At 43.4% G+C, this 23,414-nt stretch overlaps 1 protein-coding gene across 1 annotated transcript in view; it reads right to left on the bottom strand.

Moving 5' to 3' along the window:
• The window catches only part of LCP2 (lymphocyte cytosolic protein 2), a 365,493-nt gene extending 342,493 nt beyond the window's left edge, over positions 1-23,000 (bottom strand). Inside the window, exons 1-2 of the mRNA XM_075342299.1 lie at positions 22,714-23,000; positions 21,518-21,580 (exon numbers count right to left, since the gene is read on the bottom strand). Coding sequence (XP_075198414.1) covers positions 21,518-21,580; positions 22,714-22,791 — 141 coding nt within the window. The 5' untranslated portion in view covers positions 22,792-23,000. The remainder of the gene's footprint in view (positions 1-21,517; positions 21,581-22,713) is intronic.
• Between the last annotated feature and the right edge of the window lie 414 nt (positions 23,001-23,414).

Raw genomic sequence — 23,414 nt, 5'->3', positions numbered from 1 at the left:
CTGAGCTGTCACTGAGGTTACCCGCTGTCACTGGATCCAGTAACAGCGGGTAACCTCAGTGACAGCTCAGCTGATCGCGTGGCTGTCTTCATTTGCAACGTGGAGCTGTCGGGAGCGGCGGTGTCTTCTGCAGCTCCTGTCACCTCCATGCAGCAGAGCTGGATGCGACGCTGGACCATCCTAGATGACGCCGGACATGGAGGGCTTTTTCGGGCTGATTAAATTGTTGAACCAGGGTATATGTGTGTGGTTTTTATTTCTAATAAAGGATTTTTTCTGGTGTGTGTGTTTATTTACTGTAATTTACAGATTAATCATGAAAGGAATCTCGGGGAGATGCCTGACATGCTTAATCTAGGATTTAGTGGCAGCTATGGGCTGCCATTAACTCCTTATTACCCCGATTTGCCAAAGCACCAGGGCAAATCGCGAAGAGCCGGGTACAGCCCCAGAACTGTCGCATATAATGTATGCGGCAATTCTGGCCGGCTGCTGACTGATATTGTTAGGGTGGGGGGCTCCCCATAACGTGGAGCTCCCCATCCTGAAAATACCAGCCTTCAGCCGTATGGCTTTATCTGGCTGGCATTAAAATTGGGGGGACCGCACGCCGTTTTTTTAAATTATTTATTTATTTATTTTACTGCACAGTATAGACACACCCACCGGCTGCTGTGATTGGGTGCAGTGAGGCACCTGTCACTCAGTGTGGGGGCGTGTCTCACTGCAACCAATCATAGGTGCCGGTGGGCGGGGAAAGCAGGGAATAGGAGATTTAATGAGCGGCCGACTTTTTCAAAATAGTAAAAGCCGCCGCAGCAGTGTGAATGCCGTACAGCGCCGCGCCGGGGATCGGGGAACGGTAAGTATGAGAGAGGGGGGGAAACTGACGGACAGACTGTGAGAGAGGGACAGAGAGACCGACAGAGAGACCGACTGACGGACTCAGGGAGATTGACCGACATACACAGAAATAGAAAGAATAGCCGACATCACTAGAAATAAAAACACCAAACGGACACGGACTATAGGTAGATGCATACGTGTTTACTAATGTGTGTGCACATACCCATAGACTTTCATTGTGTCCACGTGTGCGTGCTCCGTGCAGATAACGAACATGCATCCGTGCAAAATGCAAACACATACGGATCACGGACACGCACACACGGACATAATGAAATAACGCACGTGTGACCACAATCATAGATTAACATTGGTGCACGTTTGGCCGTGTCTCCGGTATATACGGAAACGGACCAAACACGCACGTGTATCATGGACGTGTGAAGGGGGCCTAACGGGTACTTTGCACGCTGCGACATCGCAGGCCGATGCTGCGATGCCGAGCGCGATAGTACCCGCCCCCGTCGCAGCAGCGATATCCTTGTGATAGCTGGCGTAGCGAACATTATCGCTACGGCAGCTTCCCATGGACTCACCTGTCCTGCGACCGTCACTCTGGCCAGCGACCCGCCTCCTTGTTAAGGGGGCGGGTCGTGCGGCGTCACTGTGACGTCACACGGCAGGCGGCCAATAGGAGCGGAGGGGCGGAGATGAGCAGGATGTAAACATCCCGGCCACCTCCTTCCTTCCGCATATCCTACGGAAGCCGCAGTGACGCCGGTAGGAGATGTTCCTCGCTCCTGCGGCTTCACACACAGCGATGTGTGCTGCCACAGGAGCGAGGAACAACATCGGACTGTCGCGTCACCGTAATCATGGATTACGCCGACGCTGCACCGATGATACGATTACAACGCTTTTGCGCTCGTTAATCGTATCATCGAGCCTTTACACATTACGATGTCGCATGCGATGCCGGAAGTGCGTCATTTTCAATTTGACCCCACCGACATCGCACCTGCGATGTCGTAGTGTGCAAAGCCCGCCTAACATCCTCAATAACCCTAATCTCCCACTCCAGTCTCCAAGAAATCTCATAAGCTTCGCCAATTCTTTGGAATGGACTAACCAGGACAATTCAATTAGATTCTAATACCCGTACCTTTAAGCGTGCCCTGAAAACACATTTCTTTAGACTGGCTAATCACCTCACATCACTTATATAACTATTCAAGTTTTGCCCTTATAAAATGTTCTTCCAAATCTGGTCCCTCATAGCATCTGTTTAGACATGCTCCATAAACTTAAAAGGAACCTGTCATGTGCAAAAAGGTATTAGCAGATGTAGGGTTAAGCTAATCTGCAGGCTCATTGCATTTTAAACCTGCAAGATGCCAGCATAATTGAACCCTCCTTCCGGGAAGAAATTAACTTTATTCCCTCTGGCAGCGTTTGGGTTGCAGTCACAAGGGCAGTCACCGGGTCAGGTTCAGTCACCGCTGTGTGAATGGAGAGCGGCGGCTCTAACCACGTCCCAAGTAAAATGTTGTCACCTTAGAGTTGAAACTAGAAGTTTACATGCACTATCTATAAAGACACATATGCATGCTTTTTCTCACTATCTGACATGAAATTAGAATAAACCTTTGCTCTGTTAGCTCAATTAGGAACCAAAATTATTCATATTTAAAAAATGCCAGAATAATGAGAGAGAATATTTTCAGGGATTTTTAGTACTTTTTGCAAAGTCAAAAATTTACTTTCCCTAAAGGGCACATTACACGCTACGATATATCTAACGATTTGTTGTCAGGGGCACATCGATAGTGACGCACATCCGGCATCGTTTGACATATCGTAGTGTGTAACAGCTATGAGCGTCTGTGATCGAGCAAAAATACTCACCTTATTGTTGCTTGTTGACTCGTCGCTCATTTATAAAAAATCGAACATCCTTCAGCTTGCCGGTTGTTCATTGTTCCTGAGGCAGCACACATCGCTCCGTATGACACCCCGGGAACGATGAACTGCAGCTTACCTGCATTCCGCCGGCAATGCGGAAGGAAGAAGGTGTGCAGGATGTTATGTCCCGCTCATCTCCGCCCCTCCGCTTCTATTGGCCCGCCGTTGTGTGACGTCGCTGTGACGCCGAACGTCCCTCCCCCTTCAGGAAGTGGATGTTCACCACCCACAGTGAGGTTGTTTGGAAGGTAAGTACGTGTGACGGGGGTTTACGACTTTTTGTGCGACACGGGCAAGAAATTGCCCGTGCCGCACAAATGATGGGGGCGGGTGCGATCGCACATGCAATCGCACGAGAAATTGAAGCGTGTAAAGCAGCTTTAAGAGTACTATGGCTTTAAACAATATGGGATAGCCCATATGATGATCTCATGTCTTTGGAAACTTTTGAGTTAATTAGAGACACAGCTCTGGATGTATTTTAATACACACCTGAAACACACTGCTTCCTTGCATCATGGGAAAGTCAAAAGAAATCATCTCAGGAAGACATTATGGACTTGCGCACAAGTTTGGTGCATCCTTGTTTGCAATTTCCAGATACCTTAAGGTCCTTTGTTCATTTGTACAAACAATTATATGCAACTACAAACAAGATGGGAATATTCAGCCATCATACCGCTCAAGAAGGAGATGGGTTCTGTGTACTACAGACGAACATGCTTTGGTCACATATGGACATATCAACCCAAGAACAAAAGCAAAAGACCTTGTGAGGATGCTGGTGGAAGCTGGTAACATTATGTCACTGAAACAAGTACTGGATCAACATATGCTGAAAGGCCACTCTGCCACAAAGAAGCCATTACTCCAAAAGAAACATAAGAAAGTCAGATTAATGTTTGCAAATACACACAGGAACAAAAACCTTGGACTTTAGGAGACATGTCCTGTAGTCTCACAAAACTAAAATTGAACTGTTTGGCCATAATGACCATCATTACGTTTGGAGGAAAAAGGAGAAGCTTTGAAGCCTAAGAACACCAACCAACTGTGAAACACGGGGGTGGTAGCATCATGTGGTGTTGTTGTTCTGTAGGAAGGACTAGTACACTTCACAAAATAGTTGGCATCATGAGGAAAGATTATGTGACATTACTGAAGAAACATCTTAAGACATCAGCCAGGGACTTACAGCTTGGGCAGAAATAGCTCTTCAAAATGGACAATGACCTGAAGCATACTGCCAATCTAGTTACAAAGTTGCTTAAGGATAACAATGTCAGTGTTCTGGAGTGGCCATCACAAAACCCTGATCTCAATCATATTGAAAATTTATGGGCAAAACTGAAAAGGCCGATGCGCGCAAGACGACCTACAAACATGGCTCAGTTACACCAGTTCTGTCAGGAGGAATGGGCCAAAATTCCTTCCAATTATTGTGTTGTGAGAAGCTTGTAGAAGGATATCCAAAATGTTTGACCCAAGTCATACAGTTTAAGGGCAATGATACCAAATACTAATGAAATGTATGTAAACTTTTGACTTTGCAGAACATAATAAAAATGCCTTAAAACATTTTCTTTCTCTCCCATTATTCTTGCATTTGGCAAATATAAATAATCTGCTGTATTACCCGCCATTGACCGGGATAGTAGCTAACTATTCTTAACTAATACAAAATAAAATGTGTTAACAAAAAATGATTTTGAACATAAAAGTGACAAACTTAAACAGACAGAAATTTTATTATTAAAGCTAAAAAAGTAAAGTAATAGAACCATTTCACATCATATATTCATCAGCACAGATATGCAATTGCTATAGGTCACCTGATAAATATCCAGGGTAACTGTCAAAACAGCCAATATATTACCTCACACATCCAAACAGTTTCTGTGTGTGTGTGTGTGTGTGTGTCTTTTTCTGTGGATTTGTTTCTTTCTGTGTATGTGTCTCTTTGGGTGTGTGTGTCTCTTTCTGTGTGTGTCTTTCGGTGTGTGTCTTTTGGTGTGTCTTTTTGTGTTTGTCTCTGTGCGTGTGTCTCTATTTGTGTGTGTGTCTCTTTATGTCTGTGTCTCTTTCTGTGTGTGTCACTTTTTGTGTGTGTAGGTCTCTTTCTGTGTCTTTCTCTGTCCATAATAGGAGTCCATAATAACAGATCCATTCGTAGGTCCATTGACTCTAATATAAGCAGGATTTTTTGGCAAATAACTAAAGTGCAGGGTTAAATTTTCCCCTCAAAATATAGTCTATGACAATCCCTGAGTCAAATGAGGTGGCTGTGCAGAATTTTGTGATTGTAAATGCGACGGAGTGGATCCCTTTAGCGGACACACACATACATACACACATACGTACATACACTCAACTTTATATATTAAATTTTGGTTCCTAATTGACCTAAAACGGGAAAGGTTTATTCTGATATTTTAGATAATGTATGTAAACATCTGGGTATGTGTTATGTTAATAGTATAATGAAGACATCAGTTTCCTACAAGGTGCTTTTTACATTTTCAGTTATTGGTATCAATTTAATCAGACTGATGTAATGGTGCTTTGTGTATTACGTGTATTCTGTATTGTGTGCAGTGTTTTATACAGTAGAATGTTCCGGACCTGTGTGTGACCCTGGGGTAAGAGTGGAAGGAGTATAGGCTGAGTTACCGGGGGTGTACTTGTGATGTCCTGGACTAGCCAGGTAGTCACAGATAGCGCCCTACACAACACCAGTCCCACACAAGGTAACACCAGCCAAACCATAAACCCTAGTCACCTCCCTCAGTGATTAATGGACACACCAGGGGGCGGAGCCAGGCGGTTGGCACGGCCACCGAGGAGTTCAGAGAGCCTGAGGCAGGAAACGTCAGTTAGTCGGTGGAGTTTGAGTGTTGAGGAGTGAGGAGGTCAGACCCGTGTGACTGGCCTGTAACAGACTGACAGGTGTGAGGGTCGTAGCCCGCACACCTTGGCTAAGCGGCATACAGTGGCCTAGCCTGCAGGATCCGGGAAGACGGCTCGGTGGAACCGTGGTGGATTGGGACAGGGTAGTGGCCCGCCGGTACCGACCCGGGGAACCGACTGGAAACCAGAGCACACAGGGGGGTACTCAGACCCTGAAACGAGGTCCAGAATCCACTGGACTGAGTTAATTTACTGATTGCAGTCTGGACTTTAGGTCCTTTCCCACCCAAGTCCCAATTGAAGACAACAGCCCACCGAGGGGGATAGAAAGCCACCGCACAGGAAGAAAGATCCCATGGGCCAGCGTCTGCGGGCAAACGGGCTTCTCCGACATATATACAGCCGGGGGGTGGACTCCCGTCGCTGAAGTGCAGGCAGTCTACACATACATTACACGGTGCAGGAGAAAGGCAAAGACCACCAAACCGGGTGGGGGTCCAGACGCAGCCGGCTTGGGGCACCGACCACCATCAACTTTGTTTACCAGAGACTTGTGTGTGTCAATACCAGTGAGTACAACAGTGCCATCAGGCCGCACACCGCCCCACACCGCGCAGCTACTCTTCCCAACGGGTCCCGGGGCCATCATCCCTGCCCACGGAGGGGTTAACATCTTGCTACATCACCATCTCCCCCGGATGCCCCGTAACCGCAGCAGTGGTGTCTACACCTTCACCACATCCCGTGGGTGGCGTCACGAACTCAAACACAGCTCCGGCCGTACACCTACCTACCAACCCCCTAAGTAGCGCCAGCACCCTTTCAGAGCGACGAGACCCCGGGTCCAGAGGCGCTCGAGCCACCCACCAACGAGCCCGGATCCGAGTGGCTCGGCTGCAGCCGAGCGCGGAGCGGTACATACTCACTGCTGACATGTAGCCCAGCATAAAGAATGATGGGAAATGTAGTAAGAAGGGAGCTTGTAGATCTAGAGATCTGGAAAACGGTAATGGCTCCCGCACTCTCCCAATAGAAATCCAGTATTATCTGCACTTCCAAATAAAAATGCCCTCGTCCCTTTTGAGCCAAATAATGTGCCTAAACTAAAGTTAGCGTCCACATGTTGGGCATTACTGTAGCAAGGAGACCCACCTAATTTACATCTCCACAAGTTGGACAATAATGAATTGGACAATATAATATATTGAGCACCAAATTGGCATATTTTCAATTTTCACTCTGCAATGTCTGTGTTTCATACTGAAGAGTCCTTTGTTAAAGCTTTGACAAAGGACTTCAGTCTGAAACGCGTAGCTTTTAGTGATTCTTTTTTTCTAATTTTCCTCATGCTACTAATCTTTCATATTTGGATTTTACCTTAAAGGGAACCTGTCAGGTAATTTATGTGTTCTAACCTAGTAGTAGTGTGATGTGGGGCCTATTAACCCCTTCCTACCCATCCCTGTGTTGTAATAGTGTGTAATGTGAATGTATAAAAATATGGTTTATTACTTACACATTCCCTATGTAAATGATCAGAGGCTCTAGCCCCATGGGAGTCGCATCGCCCTGTGGGTATTTGCATGTTTTCCGTGGTATCACGTCCCTGTGGGCGTGATACCATGAATTTACATGAGCGACGTTCCATTGTTCTTTGAGATCCCGCGCCTGCGTACTTACCATTCCCGCAGCCTTGTTATCCGGGTGCTTGCTTCTCGGCTTCAGACGCACACTGTGCATGCTCAAAAGACTTCTGCAGTTCCGGTCATGCACAGAGCACGTCTGAAGACGAGATTCAAGCACCCGGATAACAAGGTTGCGGGAATGGTAAGTGCACACGTGCGGGATCTTAAGGAGCAACGGGGACGTCACTCATGTAAATCAATGGTATCACGCCCACAGGGAATACCATGGAATACCATGGAATACCATGGAAAATATACAAACGCTCACAGGGTGATGCAACGTCATGGGGACTAGAGCCCCTGCTCATTTACAAAGGGTACATGTAAGTAATAAAACGTATTTTTATACATTCACGTTACACACTATTACAACACAGGGATGGGTAGGATTGGGTTACTAGGCTATACATCACACTGCTACTAGGTTAGATCACATAAATTACCTGACAGGTTCCCTTTAAATGTTTTGTAATGAAACCTTTAAAATCATTTAATTTTTTGGGAGATGGATGTTTCTCTTTTACGATGATGTTAAACAGAATCTTCTACAACCACCCTGGAGATGTGGTATGATCAGACCATGTCCCTGTATGGTCAGACACATTCATTACACAGTACATAGAGGGGGCATGCTGCAAATGTACAATTACAGGTGCATCGCGGGAGGCATCAACACTTGTGTTCTGGACAGGGTATTGAAGGGATTGTCAAGCTTGTAGCACAGGGGAAGAAGCAGTGTTTTCACCCACAGACACTGATCAGGCTGGTAGTAGTCAGGCCCCTGCTGATCTTGGAATGGCACATGTTGCAAATGATTCTTATATGTCTTCGCTCTGCATGGCACCCTCCCAGGTTGAGCAAGTGACTTCATCATCCACCACCTCATCTTCCACTTCCACCTCCTGGTCCTCCTGACTTGTGGACTTAAAAATATCACTTGTTGGCTGGCAGATGTCTAATCATTTACCTCTTCAGACACTAATTTCCGTTCTCCACTGTTGTCTTCTTCTGACTGTGGCTGCTCAAATACTTGGTCATAACTACACAAAATCTCCTCATGTGCCTCATGTGCCTCTTGAAATATGCAGGGTGAGAGGCCAGAATCAGTAAATGGATATATAAAGAGCTTCTCGGAGTGTCCAAGTGTGGGATCACCTGTCTCCTGGGATTTGCCATGATGGGAGGAAGGAGGATCAGGGTGGGGATTATGTGGTCCAGACTCTTGGCTAGTGAGACTGGACCACGTGGAAAACAGGGTGGTGCTGGTAAACATACTGGAAGCATTATCTGCCATCCAACTGACCATCTATTCTCACTGTTCTGGTTTCAAGATTGGTGTTCTGTGCCCCTCTCTGCAAAGTGGAACAGGAAGCTAGGTCTCATGGATGAGTGTGTTGGTTGTGCTCCCGCAGCAGGCACCCACGTTCTTGGGTTCTGCGTGCCCCATCAGCATCATGTACACTTCCCCTTCCCTTACCGCACTTCTTGTGCATTCTAAATTAGGAAGATACTATAAATGCCTGCCAACTTTACTTTAGTAAGAGGGAAAAAAATATGTAGCTCTGAAAAAGACTTTTGTTTTTAGATTGCAGGGGCAATATAAGGGTAAGTTCACACAGTGCGTTTTTTGCGGCGTTTTTGCGCAGTTTTCGGGTGCGTTTTTGCTCAGAAAACTGCATGACTTTGCTTCCCCAGCAAAGTCTATTAGTTTTCATTTTTGCTGTCTGCACACAGCATTTTTTTTCAGCTGCGTTTTTGTGGTGCCACAAAAACACAGCATGTCAATTATTCCCGCGTTTTTCACTGCGCTTTTCATCCATTGAGTGCAATGGGATGTTGAAAGACGCAATGAGAAACGCAAATAGGTGCGTTTTGGTGCGTTTTAGTGCGTTTCTAAGACCAAAAACTAAGCTATAAACGCAGGAGGTGGGTAGTAAAGTGACATGTACAGGAAGAGGATTCCTTCTGTCAGTAAACACAGAAGCGTGAATCCTCCCGGTACCGTCACCACCGCTTCCACCTCCGGTCCTGTGCATGTATGCTGCCGTGCGGCGCCATGTACGGGCAGGAGGTGGAAGCGGCTGCGAAAACAAAAGTGAACAGTAGAAAAAAAAAAAGTCATACTCACCTGTCTGCAGACTCCCGGTGCCATGCCCGCTCCCAGATCCTCCTCCTGGTATCGCCGCTCCGGGTGTGTGCAGTCTCCCCGGGTACGTATGCCTGCAGGATGCAGGACCTGGCGATGGATCACCTGATGCAGTCACCTGACGCGTCAGCTGATCATAAGTCTCGGGCTGACGCCGGCGCCCGGCCGGTTATCAGCGGATGCGTCAGGAGACTTCATCCCTGATTACCGGCAGCTGCTGCAGTGATCAGACTCGCTGTAGGAGCTGCCAGTAATCAGCACATAAGTGAGTATTTTTTTTTTTTTTTGCACCGATGCATCAGCTGATTGTATAAATGGCTTTTATAGAATCAGCTGCTGTGTGATGTGATTCAGGCACTTGATCCTGACACATCATGTGATCACTTTGCCTTCCAGCAAACCGATCAGATGATATTGGATCCGGATTGGACGGCGTGGGACCCTGACCCAGGATTACTGCGGAGGGGGGTTCTTTATTTCAATAAAGATGGAGTCACTAATTGTGTTGTGTTTTATTTCTAATAAAAATATTTTTCTGTGTGTTGTGGTTTTTTTATCTTTACTAGAAATTCATGGTGGCCATGTCTAATATTGGCGTGACACCATGAATTTCGAGCTTAGGGCCAGCTGATAATATACAGCTAGCCCTAACCCCATTATTACCCAGTGAGCCACCCAGCATCAGGGCAGCTGGAAGAGTTGGATACAGCGCCAGAAGATGGCGCTTCTATAAAAGCGCCATTTTTTGGGGTGGCTGCGGACTGCAATTCGCAGTGGGGGTGCCCAGAAAGCATGGGCACCCTCCACTGTGGATTCCAATCCCCAGCTGCCTAGTTGTACCTGGCTGGACACAAAAATTAGGCGACGCTCATGTCATTTTTTTTTTAATTACAGTTAGGTCCAGAAATATTTGGACAGTGACACAATTTTCGCGAGTTGGGCTCTGCATACCACCACATTGGATTTGAAATGAAACCTCTACAACAGAATTCAAGTGCAGATTGTAACGTTTAATTTGAAGGTTTGAACAAAAATATCTGATAGAAATTGTAGGAATTGTACACATTTCTTTACAAACACTCCACATTTTAGGAGGTCAAAAGTAATTGGACAAATAAACCAAACCCAAACAAAATATTTTTATTTTCAATATTTTGTTGCGAATCCTTTGGAGGCAATCACTGCCTTAAGTCTGGAACCCATGGACATCCCCAAACGCTGGGTTTCCTCCTTCTTAATGCTTTGCCAGGCCTTTACAGCCACAGCCTTCAGGTCTTGCTTGTTTGTGGGTCTTTCCGTCTTACGTCTGGATTTGAGCAAGTGAAATGCATGCTCAATTGGGTTAAGATCTGGTGATTGACTTGGCCATTGCAGAATGTTCCACTTTTTTGCACTCATGAACTCCTGGGTAGCTTTGGCTGTATGCTTGGGGTCATTGTCCATCTGTGCTATGAAGCGCCGTCCGATCAACTTTGCGGCATTTGGCTGAATCTGGGCTGAAAGTATATCCCGGTACACTTCAGAATTCATCCGGCTACTCTTGTCTGCTGTTATGTCATCAATAAACACAAGTGACCCAGTGCCATTGAAAGCCATGCATACCCATGCCATCACGTTGCCTCCACCATGTTTTACAGAGGATGTGGTGTGCCTTGGATCATGTGCCGTTCCCTTTCTTCGCCAAACTTTTTTCTTCCCATCATTCTGGTACAGGTTGATCTTTGTCTCATCTGTCCATAGAATACTTTTCCAGAACTGAGCTGGCTTCATGAGGTGTTTTTCAGCAAATTTAACTCTGGCCTGTCTATTTTTGGAATTGATGAATGGTTTGCATCTAGATGTGAACCCTTTGTATTTACTTTCATGGAGTCTTCTCTTTACTGTTGACTTAGAGACAGATACACCTACTTCACTGAGAGTGTTCTGGACTTCAGTTGATGTTGTGAACGGGTTCTTCTTCACCAAAGAAAGTATGCGGCGATCATCCACCACTGTTGTCATCCGTGGACGCCCAGGCCTTTTTGAGTTCCCAAGCTCACCAGTCAATTCCTTTTTTCTCAGAATGTACCCGACTGTTGATTTTGCTACTCCAAGCATGTCTGCTATCTCTCTGATGGATTTTTTCTTTTTTTTCAGCCTCAGGATGTTCTGCTTCACCTCAATTGAGAGCTCCTTAGACCGCATGTTGTCTGGTCACAGCAACAGCTTCCAAATGCAAAACCACACACCTGTAATCAACCCCAGACCTTTTAACTACTTCATTGATTACAGGTTAACGAGGGAGACGCCTTCAGAGTTAATTGCAGCCCTTAGAGTCTCTTGTCCAATTACTTTTGGTCCCTTGAAAAAGAGGAAACTATGCATTACAGAGCTATGATTCCTAAACCCTTTCTCCAATTTGGATGTGAAAACTCTCATATTGCAGCTGGGAGTGTGCACTTTCAGCCCATATTATATATATAATTGTATTTCTGAACATGTTTTTGTAAACAGCTAAAATAACAAAACTTGTGTCACTGTCCAAATATTTCTGGCCCTGACTGTATTTCATGAAATTCATGAAATAATTTAAAAAAAAGGGCTTCTCTATATTTTTGGTTCCCAGCCGGGTACAAATAATCAGCTGGGGGTTGGGGGCAGCCCGTACCTGCCTGCTGTACCCGGCTAGCATACAAAAATATGGCGAAGCCCACGTCATTTTTTTTTGTTTGGGGGGGCAAAGAAATCCTGCATACAGTCCTAGAAGGAGGATGCTGAGCCTTGTAGTTCGACAGCTGCTGTCTGCTCTCCTGCATACACTATTGGATGGAGGATGCTGAGCCTTGTAGTTTGACAGCTGCTGTCTGCTCTCCTGCATACACTATTGGATGGAGGATGCTGAGCCTTGTAGGTCTGCTCCCCCTGACTCTCCAGCATACAGTCCTGGATGGAGCATGCTGAGCCTTGTAGTTCTGCAGCTGTCTGCTCTCCTGCATACACTAGTGGAGAATGAAGAACATATTGAAGAAGGAAATGACATCAGACCTTTTTTTTTGTTCACTGATAAAAAACGCATAAAGACGCAGTGAGCAAAAACGCAGCAAAACGCAGCAAAAAATGCACCAAATCGCGGCAAAACGCGTGCGTTTTTTGCCGCGTTTTTTTCACGCGGGTTCACAAAAACACAGCGTCAAAAAAACGCAGTGTGTGAACCTAGCCTAAGTATAGAAGGACTGTAAGGCAATAAACCCTGCCTATATGCCTCTAATCTAAAATTATTCCTCCTATTCCTCCTCCACTAGTTAGCCCTAAACTGAATACAAATATCAATGGTTTTGTTAGAGAAAGAAAGGTATGTAAACCTAAAAAGAACTTTTGTGTCAATAGCGCTGCAGTGGTATACAATTGCTGCAATAACAACACAGACTTTATGCCTGCCCTAAAATCAACTCTCCCTCATACATCAACTCTCCCGGAACTGATTCCAGAGGACAGTGTGCTGAACATCGCATCACCAGGTGTTAGGGCTCATGCACACGTTGCCGAATTTCATGCATTTACGCTGCGTATTGCACCGCAGCATAAATGAATGCGACCTGCGTCCCCTGCATAATCTATGTAGATTGTGCATGAGACGTGCGCACATTGCGTTTGAGAGCGCAGCGATTTGGATGCCAAAATTTTGTTCCAAATCACTGCGTTCTAAGAAGCAACATGTCACTTATTCCGTGCGCTTTGAATGCAGCTCCCACTCTGTCTATGGGAGAAGCTGCATCCAGAGCGCATGAAATCGGCTTTTTTTCTGCAGAAACACTGCTTTCATTATACAGTGTTTCTGCAGCGATTTGACGCGCACATGTGCCGTCAAATCCCTGCAGAAATTTCTTCAGGGACATGACACAACGTGCGCGATGCGGCCGGCCAATCACATTAATACCAGTAGCCAACATGGTTACAGTACTATTTTGTAAGGCATGCAATCCCTGAATGTTTATAGGCTGTCTAAAAGCAGTGAAAATGCCGGGCGGGGACTTGAGCATGACGCTTGAGCACTCAGGATGCTTGATTGAGTTACGAGTGTACTCGAGCACCCTGATGCTAAGTCGAGGATCGAGCAGTGGTGAACACGTTTGCTCATCACTAGTGCTGAATGGTATAAAATAAAATTGTTTTTTAACAAAGGTAATTTTTTTTACATTTTTCAAGTTTGACAAGTTTCCAAAGTACAGTCAATTAATTATGCTGATAACTGTTTAATAAAATGATTAAATCAATTTTTATTTTACGTGAAAGATCAAATTTTTTTTTTGCATTGAGAAGAAACCCAACCACTGTTATGCCAGTGCGCTTTGGTGTACCTTTACATACTTTTTGATCATCACTTTGCTAAAAGCTTCAATGTAAAAGCATTAAATAAGCATACAAAGGGGATATGCCGCAAGTTGGTTTATGTTGAAAGAAAACCTATACCACATAGAAGGACGGATGCACAGTGGTTCAGTTCTTTGTGTTCTGAGGTTCTGGATTTGAATCTGACCAGGGCAATATATGTATGGAGTTTGTTCTCTTTTTCTTTGGGTGGGCTGCTAATGGTACTCGAGCTTCCCCTATGACACATTAAAAGACCAATGGAATTCTCATAAAACTAACTATAGTGCATTTGCGCATGAGTATCCCTAATGAAAAAAAGTAGACAAAGTATGAAAGATAAATATATTCAAAATATCTATTGCTGCACAAATTGTGTACACTATAGGCATTGGAAATGAACACATTTTGATGTTATTATCCCTTTGTATTGAATAGTGTAATTACTATTCTATTTTATTCAGCAAAAAAAAGGAGTAAAAGGAGGCCTTGTAAATACATGTTACACATGTGCCAGAAGCCTGTTAGGCATATACACTTAATATGGCACACAAAAAGGTATGTAACCCATTCATGACCGATTGATTTTCCGTTCTTTCATTTTTGTTTTTTGCTCCCCTTCTTCCGAGAGCTGCCACAAATTTTTTTCCATCAATCTTGCCATATGAGGGCTTGTTTTTTTAGGGGAAAAGTTGTACTTTTAAATAAAACCATAAGTTTTACCATATAGTGTACTAGAAAACGGCAAAAAAAATTCCAAGTGTGGAAAAATTGCAAATAAAGTGCAATTGCATTATTGTTTTTGGGATATTTTATTCACAGTGTTCCCTATATGGTAAAACCAATGTGTTGGTGTGATGCACTAAGTCCGTACAAGTTTGTAGACACCAAACATGCATTACTTTTATCTAAGGGGTTACAAAAAATTCAAATGTTTGCCCAAAAAAGTGGCACACTTTTTGTGCCATTTTACGAGATCCATAGCGTTTTTATTTTTCAAGATATGGGGCTCAGTGATAGCATATTTCTTGTGTTTCGAGCTGATGTTTTTAACCGCATTATTTTTGCACATATGCTACATTTTGATCCCCTGTTATTGCATTTTGCACAAAATTTGAAAGACCAAAATATGTGATTTTGGCGTTTGGAATTTTTTTGCTGCTACGCCATCTACAGATCAGATTAATTGGTTTTATATTTTGATAGGCCATGCTATGAAGAAAAAGACATGGATCGCACATCCCACAAAAATAGAATGATCTAAAGCCGCTAGGCAAAAAATTAATTAAATAGAACATGAGGTTCTTTTGTTACCATTCTGATCAGATTGTATTAAGCCCACTGCCACTTCACGGCAAACCTCTTGAGTGGGTCCCTATCCTAAACCTTTTAGTGTGGCACTGTGCACCAACCACTGCTGCAGCGACAAAGCGCCAGCAGGGCAGGCGACCTGGTGCCTCACAGCACCCATGCTGCAAGGCAAAGCCCCCAAGGCTCCAGGCCATATTGCCCCACTGACACGACACCACCACAACAGCGGCCACTACACAGTACCAGCACTCAGTGAGAGGAGCTGCGCACTCACCTCCCACTGGCTCCCATATGTGGACTGGGAGCAAAAAAAGGCTGACCCCTCTAGCAGTCAGAATGGTAACAAAAGAACCTCATGTTCTATTTAATTAATTTTTTGCCTAGCGGCTTTAGATCATTGTATTTTTGTGGGATGTGTGATCCATGTCTTTTTCTTCATAGCATTTTATATTTTGATAGATTGTGTGTTTCTGAATGCGACGATGCCAAATGTGTGTATTTTTTTTTAAACCTTTAGTTTTCAATGGGGTGATTTGAACTGTTAGGTTTTTTATTTTTCTTTTAATTTTCTAATACTTTTTTTCTTTTTTTTTATTTTACTAGTTCCCCTAGGGGGCTATAAGGACGAGCAGTCTGATCACTGATTCATTTCTCCTGCTCAGAGCTGCATGGCTCTGATCAGGAGAAATGCTCCATTCTTGTTACAGCTGCTGCTCTGCCGGCTGTAACAGGAACTATAGAAAAAGATTCTGGCACTCAAATGAAGTGAAAGCAAAATATCCCTTTCATTGGATAAATCAAGTAGTAGTGCATAGTTTCTTTTGACGTTTCGGTCAATTAATGACCTTCCTCATATATACACTGAAAAAATTACAAAGACATACAAAATCTGTCAAAATTCATCAGAACCATTGGTTTTGCTTTCACTTCATTTGAGTGCCAGATTCTTTTTCTATATGAAGACAGGGATGGACCTTATCTGAACACCAATCATAACCGCCAGGAGTGCCGTAAATCCATAATTTGATGTAACAGGAACTATGTCATGATACCAACAAGAGTCATCACATAACCCTGTGCTTGTGCTACCATGACAACCACGGCGGACGGGAAAGGCACTTTCCTCGCTGCAGCATTTTAAGTCGTGCTGTCACATTTTGACAGAACGATTTAAGGGGTTAGCAGGCGTGGATGGATCGCGAATTCACCTGCGCCTGTGAGGCACACATGTTTGCTGTACGAATCAGCATACATGTGTGGGAATCACCACCGGCTCACCGCAGCAGCCCCTTCAACCCCTTCAGAATTTAGGACGTACTGTTACATCCTTGGTCATGAAGGGGTAAATAAAGCCTTAAAAATTTGATTTGATAACACTAAAGTTTGATTATGTTTATCTTAAAAAAAATAAAAATGGGTTAAAAATTTACCAAAACAAAATGTCGATTCTACCAAGAATATTCTATATCTTCTGCACAATCCTGCTCATTATTCCAGTCACCTGGCTAAAAAAGCTGCAGCAACAAATGTCCAGATTTATATGGAAAAATAAAACACCCAGAATTGCAAAACAAAAAAAGAGGTTGCGTAGGGTTACCCAACCTCATAGGATAGTGCTTAACCAACTTAATCAACCAGATACAAAAATGTTTCATCCAATCATGGAAATCAGGCTGGGTAAAAATAGAGATATGCCTGAACTACAACCTCCCTCTTACATCCCTAATTTAGATTTGCAAGCTTCCCCACACCTAAAGCCTCAGTACATAAGGGGAAAAAAATACTTCTTTCTTGTAAGGATAAAGTATCTAAGATTAATCCTCATGATATACTGTACCAAACCTATTCTTAGAAACTGCCTTTGTGAAAAGCTCCATAAACCAATGGGCATCATGTGAAATATCACACCAATCAGACATTGTATAAGACCCTAAGGCGGGCTTTGCACACTACGACATCGCAGGGCGATGCTGCGATGCCGAGTGCGATAGTGCCCGCCCCCGTCGCAGCAGCGATATGTGGTGATAGCTGGCGTAGCGAAAGTTATCGCTACGCCAGCTTCACACACACACTCACCTGCCGTGCGACGTCCCTGTGGCCGGCGACCCGCCTCCTTGTTAAGGGGGCGGGTCGTGCGGCGTCACTGCGACGTCACACGGCAGGCAGCCAATCAGAGCGGAGGGGCGGAGATGAGCAGGATGTAAACATCCTGCCCACCTCCTTCCTTCCGCATATCCTACGGAAGCCGCAGTGAGGCCGGTAGGAGACGTTCCTCGCTCCTGCGACTTCACACACAGCGATGTGTGCTGCCGCAGGAGCGAGGAACAACATCGGACCATTGCGTCAGCGTAATTATGGATTACGCCGACGCTGTACCGATGATACGATTACGACGCTTTTGCGCTCGTTAATCGTATCATCCAGTCTTTACACACTGCGATGTCGCATGCGATGCCGGAAGTGCGTCATTTTCAATTTGACCCCACCGACATCGCACCTGCGATGTCGCAGTGTGCAAAGTGCCCCTAAGGGTACCTTCACACTTAGCGATGCAGCAGCGATCCGACCAGCGATCTGACCTGGTCAGGATCGCTGCTGCATCGCTACATGGTCGCTGGTGAGCTGTCAAACAGGCAGATCTCACCAGCGACCAGTGAACAGCCCCCAGCCAGCAGCGACGTGCAAGCGACGCTGCGCTTGCACGGAGCCGCCGTCTGGAAGCTGCGGAGACTGGTAACTAAGGTAAACATCGGGTATGGTTACCCGATGTTTACATTAGTTACCAGCGCACACCGCTTAGCTGTGTGTGCAGGGAGCAGGGAGCCGCGCACACTGAGCGCTGGCTCCTTGCTCTCCTAGCTGCTGTACACATCGGGTTAATTAACCCGATGTGTACAGCAGCTACATGTGCAGAGAGCCGGAGCCGGCAGCACAGGCAGCGTGAGAGCTGCAGAGGCTGGTAACTAAGGTAAATATCGGGTAACCACCTTGGTTACCCGATGTTTATCTTGGTTACAAGCTTACCTCAGCTGTCAGACGCCGGCTCCTGCTCCCTGCTCGCTTCATTTGTCGCTCTCTCGCTGTCACACACAGCGATCTGTGTGTCACAGTGGGAGAGCACCTTTGAAGAAAACGAACCAGGGCTGTGTGTAACGAGCAGCGATCTCGCAGCAGGGGCCAGATCGCTGCTCATTGTCACACACAGCGAGATCGCTAATGAGGTCACTGCTGCGTCACAAAAAGCGTGACTCAGCAGCGATCTCGGCAGTGAGCTCGCTGTGTGTGAAGCACCCCTAACTCTGGATAGTTACAATCCTTTAACTCTTTTAAAAGTGATTCAACATCCCTGATTTCAGAACTATATTACTATAAAAAATAGAGGAATACATAAATACAAGACTAAAATTCCTCTTACTATCCGCAGAACAATCTCAATCCTACTAGGTAACACAAAAAAATAAAACATATGGAGAGCTAGACATATCTATCAATTATTCAATGATGACATAAACATTTCAAAGAACCAAAAATATACTTGAATGGGAAAGAGACCTGAATATTTCATATTCCAAGTAGAGATGAGCGGACCCATGGAAGTTCAGGTTCTGCTGGTCCAGCTGAACTTTCTTAAAGTTCAGTTTTGGTCCCGGACTTGACCAAGTCACTGATTGGCAGTTTGGCTCTCTGCCCACATGCAGCCATCGATAAACAGAACACTTCTGGGGGAGTTTGGGAGGAGTTTTTCCATTTTTTTTTGAGTGCACACTACATCTGATCATGCTGTTGTTATCCCCATTGTGAGACATTCAAACACTGCAAAAGCTCGCACTGGGCTGAGCACCAAGTGTACCTGAGCACAGCGATGCTTACACTAGTGATTTGCATTTGTAAGGCATCCGAACCCCAATCTTTGTTTTTTTGGAAAAGTCTAAGTTTGTACCGAACGTCGAACTTCAGATTTGCTCATCTCTAATCCCAAGCCCTTAAATGGACATTTTCATTAACCCACTACAAAATAATGTCCAGATTCTACGTCACTCTAGTTAAACTAAACTAAATATCCCCTACCATTCTAAAAAAAAGTTGGAGAAATTGTGTGACCAAACAAGAAATACACTGCACATTTTTTGTAACTATCCAAAAATAATAACAAATATGGAAAGAAGTACATAAACTTATTCAGAAAATAACACAGTATTAATTTACCTTTTCTATCTTTGGACTTTGACGAACTACACCCCAAAATTAGACCCATTACCATATATAAGCGTGTCTTATTAGCTACAAAAGTTCTTATCGCATCGAAACGTAAACAATTAGTGCCCCCTCTTATGGCGGAAATTCTAGAAGAAGTCTCTCTGTTTAATACACTGTGTGCAGAATTATTAGGCAAATGAGTATTTTGATCACATAATTTATATACATGTTGTCCTACTCCAAGCTGTATAGGCTTGAGAGCCAACTACCAATTAAGTAAATCAGGTGATGTGCATCTCTGTAATGAGGAGGGGTGTTGTGTACTGACATCAACACCCTATATAAGGTGTGCTTAATTATTAGGCAACTTCCTTTCCTTTGGCAAAATGGGTCAGAAGTGAGATTTGACGGGCGCTGAAAAGTCCAAAATGTCCAACACCGAACAATCAAGTGTTTCATGGCAAATAGCCAGCAGGGTCGCAAGAAGCGTGTTGGGCAAAAAAGGCACAAAATAACTGCCAATGAATTGAGGAAAATCAAGCGTGAAGCTGCCAAGATGCCATTTGCCACCAGTTTGGCCATATTTGAGAGCTGCAACGTTACTGGAGTATCAAAAAGCACAAGGTGTGCCATATCAGGGACACGGCCAAGATAAGGAAGGCTGAAAAACGACCACCTTTAAACAAGAAACATAAGATAAAACGTCAAGACTGGGCCAAGAAATTTCTTAAGACTGTTTTTCAAAGGTTTTATGGACTGATGAAATGAGAGTGACTCTTGATGGGCCAGATGGATGGGCCAGAGGCTGGATCAGTAAAGGGCAGAGAGCTCCACTATGACTCAGACGTCAGCAAGGTGGAGGTGGGGTACTGGTATAGGCTGGTATCATCAAAGATGAACTTGTGGGAACTTTTCGGGTTGAGGATGGAGTGAAGCTCAACTCCCAGACCTACTGCCAGTTTCTGGAAGACAACTTCTTCAAGCAGTGGTACAGGAAGAAGTCAATATCGTGCAAGAAAAACATGATTTTCATGCAGGACAATGCTCCATCACATGCATCCAACTACTCCACAGTGTGGCTGGCCAGTAAAGGTCTAAAAGATGAAAAAATAATGACATGGCCCCCTTGTTCACCTGATCTGAACCCCATAGAGAACCTGTGGTCCCTCATAAAATGTAAGATATACAGGGAGGGGAAACAGTACACCTCTCGTAACAGTGTCTGGGAGGCTGTGGTGGCTGCTGCACGCAATGTTGATCATAAACAGATCAAGCAACTGACAGAATCTATGAATGGTAGGCTGTTGAGTGTTATCATAAAGAAAGGTGGGTATATTGGTCACTAATTTTTTGGGGTTTTGTTTTTGCATGTCATTTTGTGCAGTTATATTGGTTTACTTGGTGAAAATAAACAAGTGAGATGGGAATATATTTGGGTTTTTTTAAGTTGCCTAATAATTCTGCACAGTAATCATTATCTGCACAAAAAGATATACTCCTAAGATAGCCAAATCTAAAAAAAACCCCACTCCAATTTCCAAAAATATTAAGCTTTGATATTTGAGTCTTTTGGATTGATTGAGAACATAGTTGTTGATCAATAATCAAAAAAATCCTCTAAAATACAACTTGCCCAATATTTCTGCACATGGTGTATATATGAATACAATTATTCCATAACGAATAATGTATTCCAAAAATTTTCAATTGATTGCTCCTGTTGGTACAAAACATTTCCCCAGGATGAAACCTCTAACAAACCATAATTTTAAATGTTCATTATGAGTCAAACAATAACAATAGAAATCAAACCTATATGTTAATTTTACTTAGAGAAATCGTTACAGCAATGTTATATAATACAATTTTACAACTATCAGAAAAGGAAAAAGAACTGTTTGTGTTGATTCCCTCCCCCAACCCTTCCACCTTCCCCTTTTAGCTCATTCTTCCCTTTTCCTTCCCTATTAATATAATTCAACTCTTACCACAATTTACTCCTTTTCCTACCTCTATCCCTCCCCCTTCTCTTTCAATTGCTTGATAATTTTATAATATATTAATGCAGTTGTTAAGTATAAAACCTAATAATGAGATTTTGAAATGAAAAACTTACCAAAAACCTTTTCCCATCAATTCCTTGTTTCTTAACCAACTTTTCACAATCGTTTAGGTTGCACTAGAAAAAACAATTATGTACTTGCATATTAATAGCTAAAAAAACTGTGAACATCAGAATGTTAAAAAATGGTCAATAACTTGGTTTTACTAAATCATTTCAGATTATCTTTTACTTTTTATCATCAGTCTTTTGTGGCATTAGCTCCAATTTTGTTTACGCATGTATTCATTTTAAATAGGAAGTTCTATTTTACAGTTGTCAATGCCCTTATATATATATAACTTGGCACTCAAGATAAATGTGAATAGGGATCTTTTATTGAGAAGAACCTGTAGGACCAGCACAAGCACAGATGTTTTGGTCAAAGACCTTCATATTGCTTTCAATAAACAGTGTACATAGGAAGACGGACTATATATATATATATATATATATATATATATATTAGTGAGTTGATACACATGGCACTTTTGGGGTGGTGCTCAAGTAGGGTTCAAATCAGTCTCAAGTAGATATAGAAACTTGGCACTCAAGATAAATGTGAACAGTGGTCTTTTATTGAGAAGAACTTGTAGGATCAGCACAAGCACAGATTTTTCGGTCAAAGACCTTCATCAGTGTGCGTGCAGGGGGTCCTCGGAAGGTAAAGCAACTGGCGTAGTAAGGTATGACACAGTGTCCACGACTGTCTATGTGGCAATGACACCGCGTCATACCTGACTACGCCAGTTGTCAAGTTGCTATACCTTCTGAGGACCCCCTGCACGCACACTGATGAAGGTCTTTGACCGAAATGTCTGAGCTTGTGCTGATCCTACAAATTCTTCTTAATAAAAGACCACAATTCACATTTATCTTGAGTGCCAAGTTTCTATATCTACTTGAGACGGGTTTGGACCCTACTTGAGCACCTCCCCAGAAGTGCCATGTGTATCAACTCACTAATATATATATATAATGTCCGTCTTCCTATGTACACGGTTTATTGAAAGTAATAGTTCCTGATATGATTTGTATGTACCCCTCACGCAGGGTAAAAGCCATGTTTTTTCTTTTCTAAACTAAAGACCTTTTAAAATAAAGTTTAATTGATATGCTAAAATAAATAACACATCCGTTGTGTGAATAATGATTTAAAACTTTTGTCATTTACAGTGAAATAAAGTTAGCAATATTAATAAGGTACTTACCAATCTGAAATAATCGATGAGATCATCCGGACTCCATGAGCTCACTTCAGTGCATGATGGAACTTTTCGAAAATCCATTTGTTTCTTCTTCACTAAATCGCTTTGATATTCAGTTCATAACAGACAATAAGATAATTAGTTCCAAATTCCAATACAATAATGGTAGTTGTTTAATGCTTAACCGGCATGACCATGAAGTGTCAAAAGCCAACAGATATCCAGTACGTTGACTTGCTAAAAATGTATTGTCTGTTTTTTAATAAATTACACAGCTAAAGTCTCAAACATCTTCTAGAAAAGTGACAACTTCCTCTACATTACTGGGTCTTAGTTCTCAGAAAAAAAACAGCAGCACATTTCCTTTACCACTTCCTCATTGACAGAACAGACGACAAGCTTAAGTTTGTCTTAATGCATGCAGTTTGTTAAACTTCAAAAGTTAATATTTTACCATTAAAGGTGCAGTTACAAGACTAGTGGTCAAAGTGGATAAAAGGAAGCTACAGCGATTCACTGGGGTTACCTTGTACTCAGCAGCTGTATTTGTGTTTATATTTATTTACATATTAGAAAGTTTATCAAAAGTAATTACCAGCTTTAGGGTCATCATTGATTTGTGGATATGATCTAATTTGGTGAAATTTGAATTTACAATGTTTAGGAAAATTTTAAAAGAAATTCAAATCATAGCGAATAAACTT

The sequence above is a fragment of the Anomaloglossus baeobatrachus genome, chromosome 4 (assembly GCF_048569485.1).
Source record: "Anomaloglossus baeobatrachus isolate aAnoBae1 chromosome 4, aAnoBae1.hap1, whole genome shotgun sequence".
NCBI classification, from domain to species: Eukaryota; Metazoa; Chordata; class Amphibia; order Anura; family Aromobatidae; genus Anomaloglossus; species Anomaloglossus baeobatrachus.
This window is presented reverse-complemented; position numbering and strand designations above follow the sequence as displayed.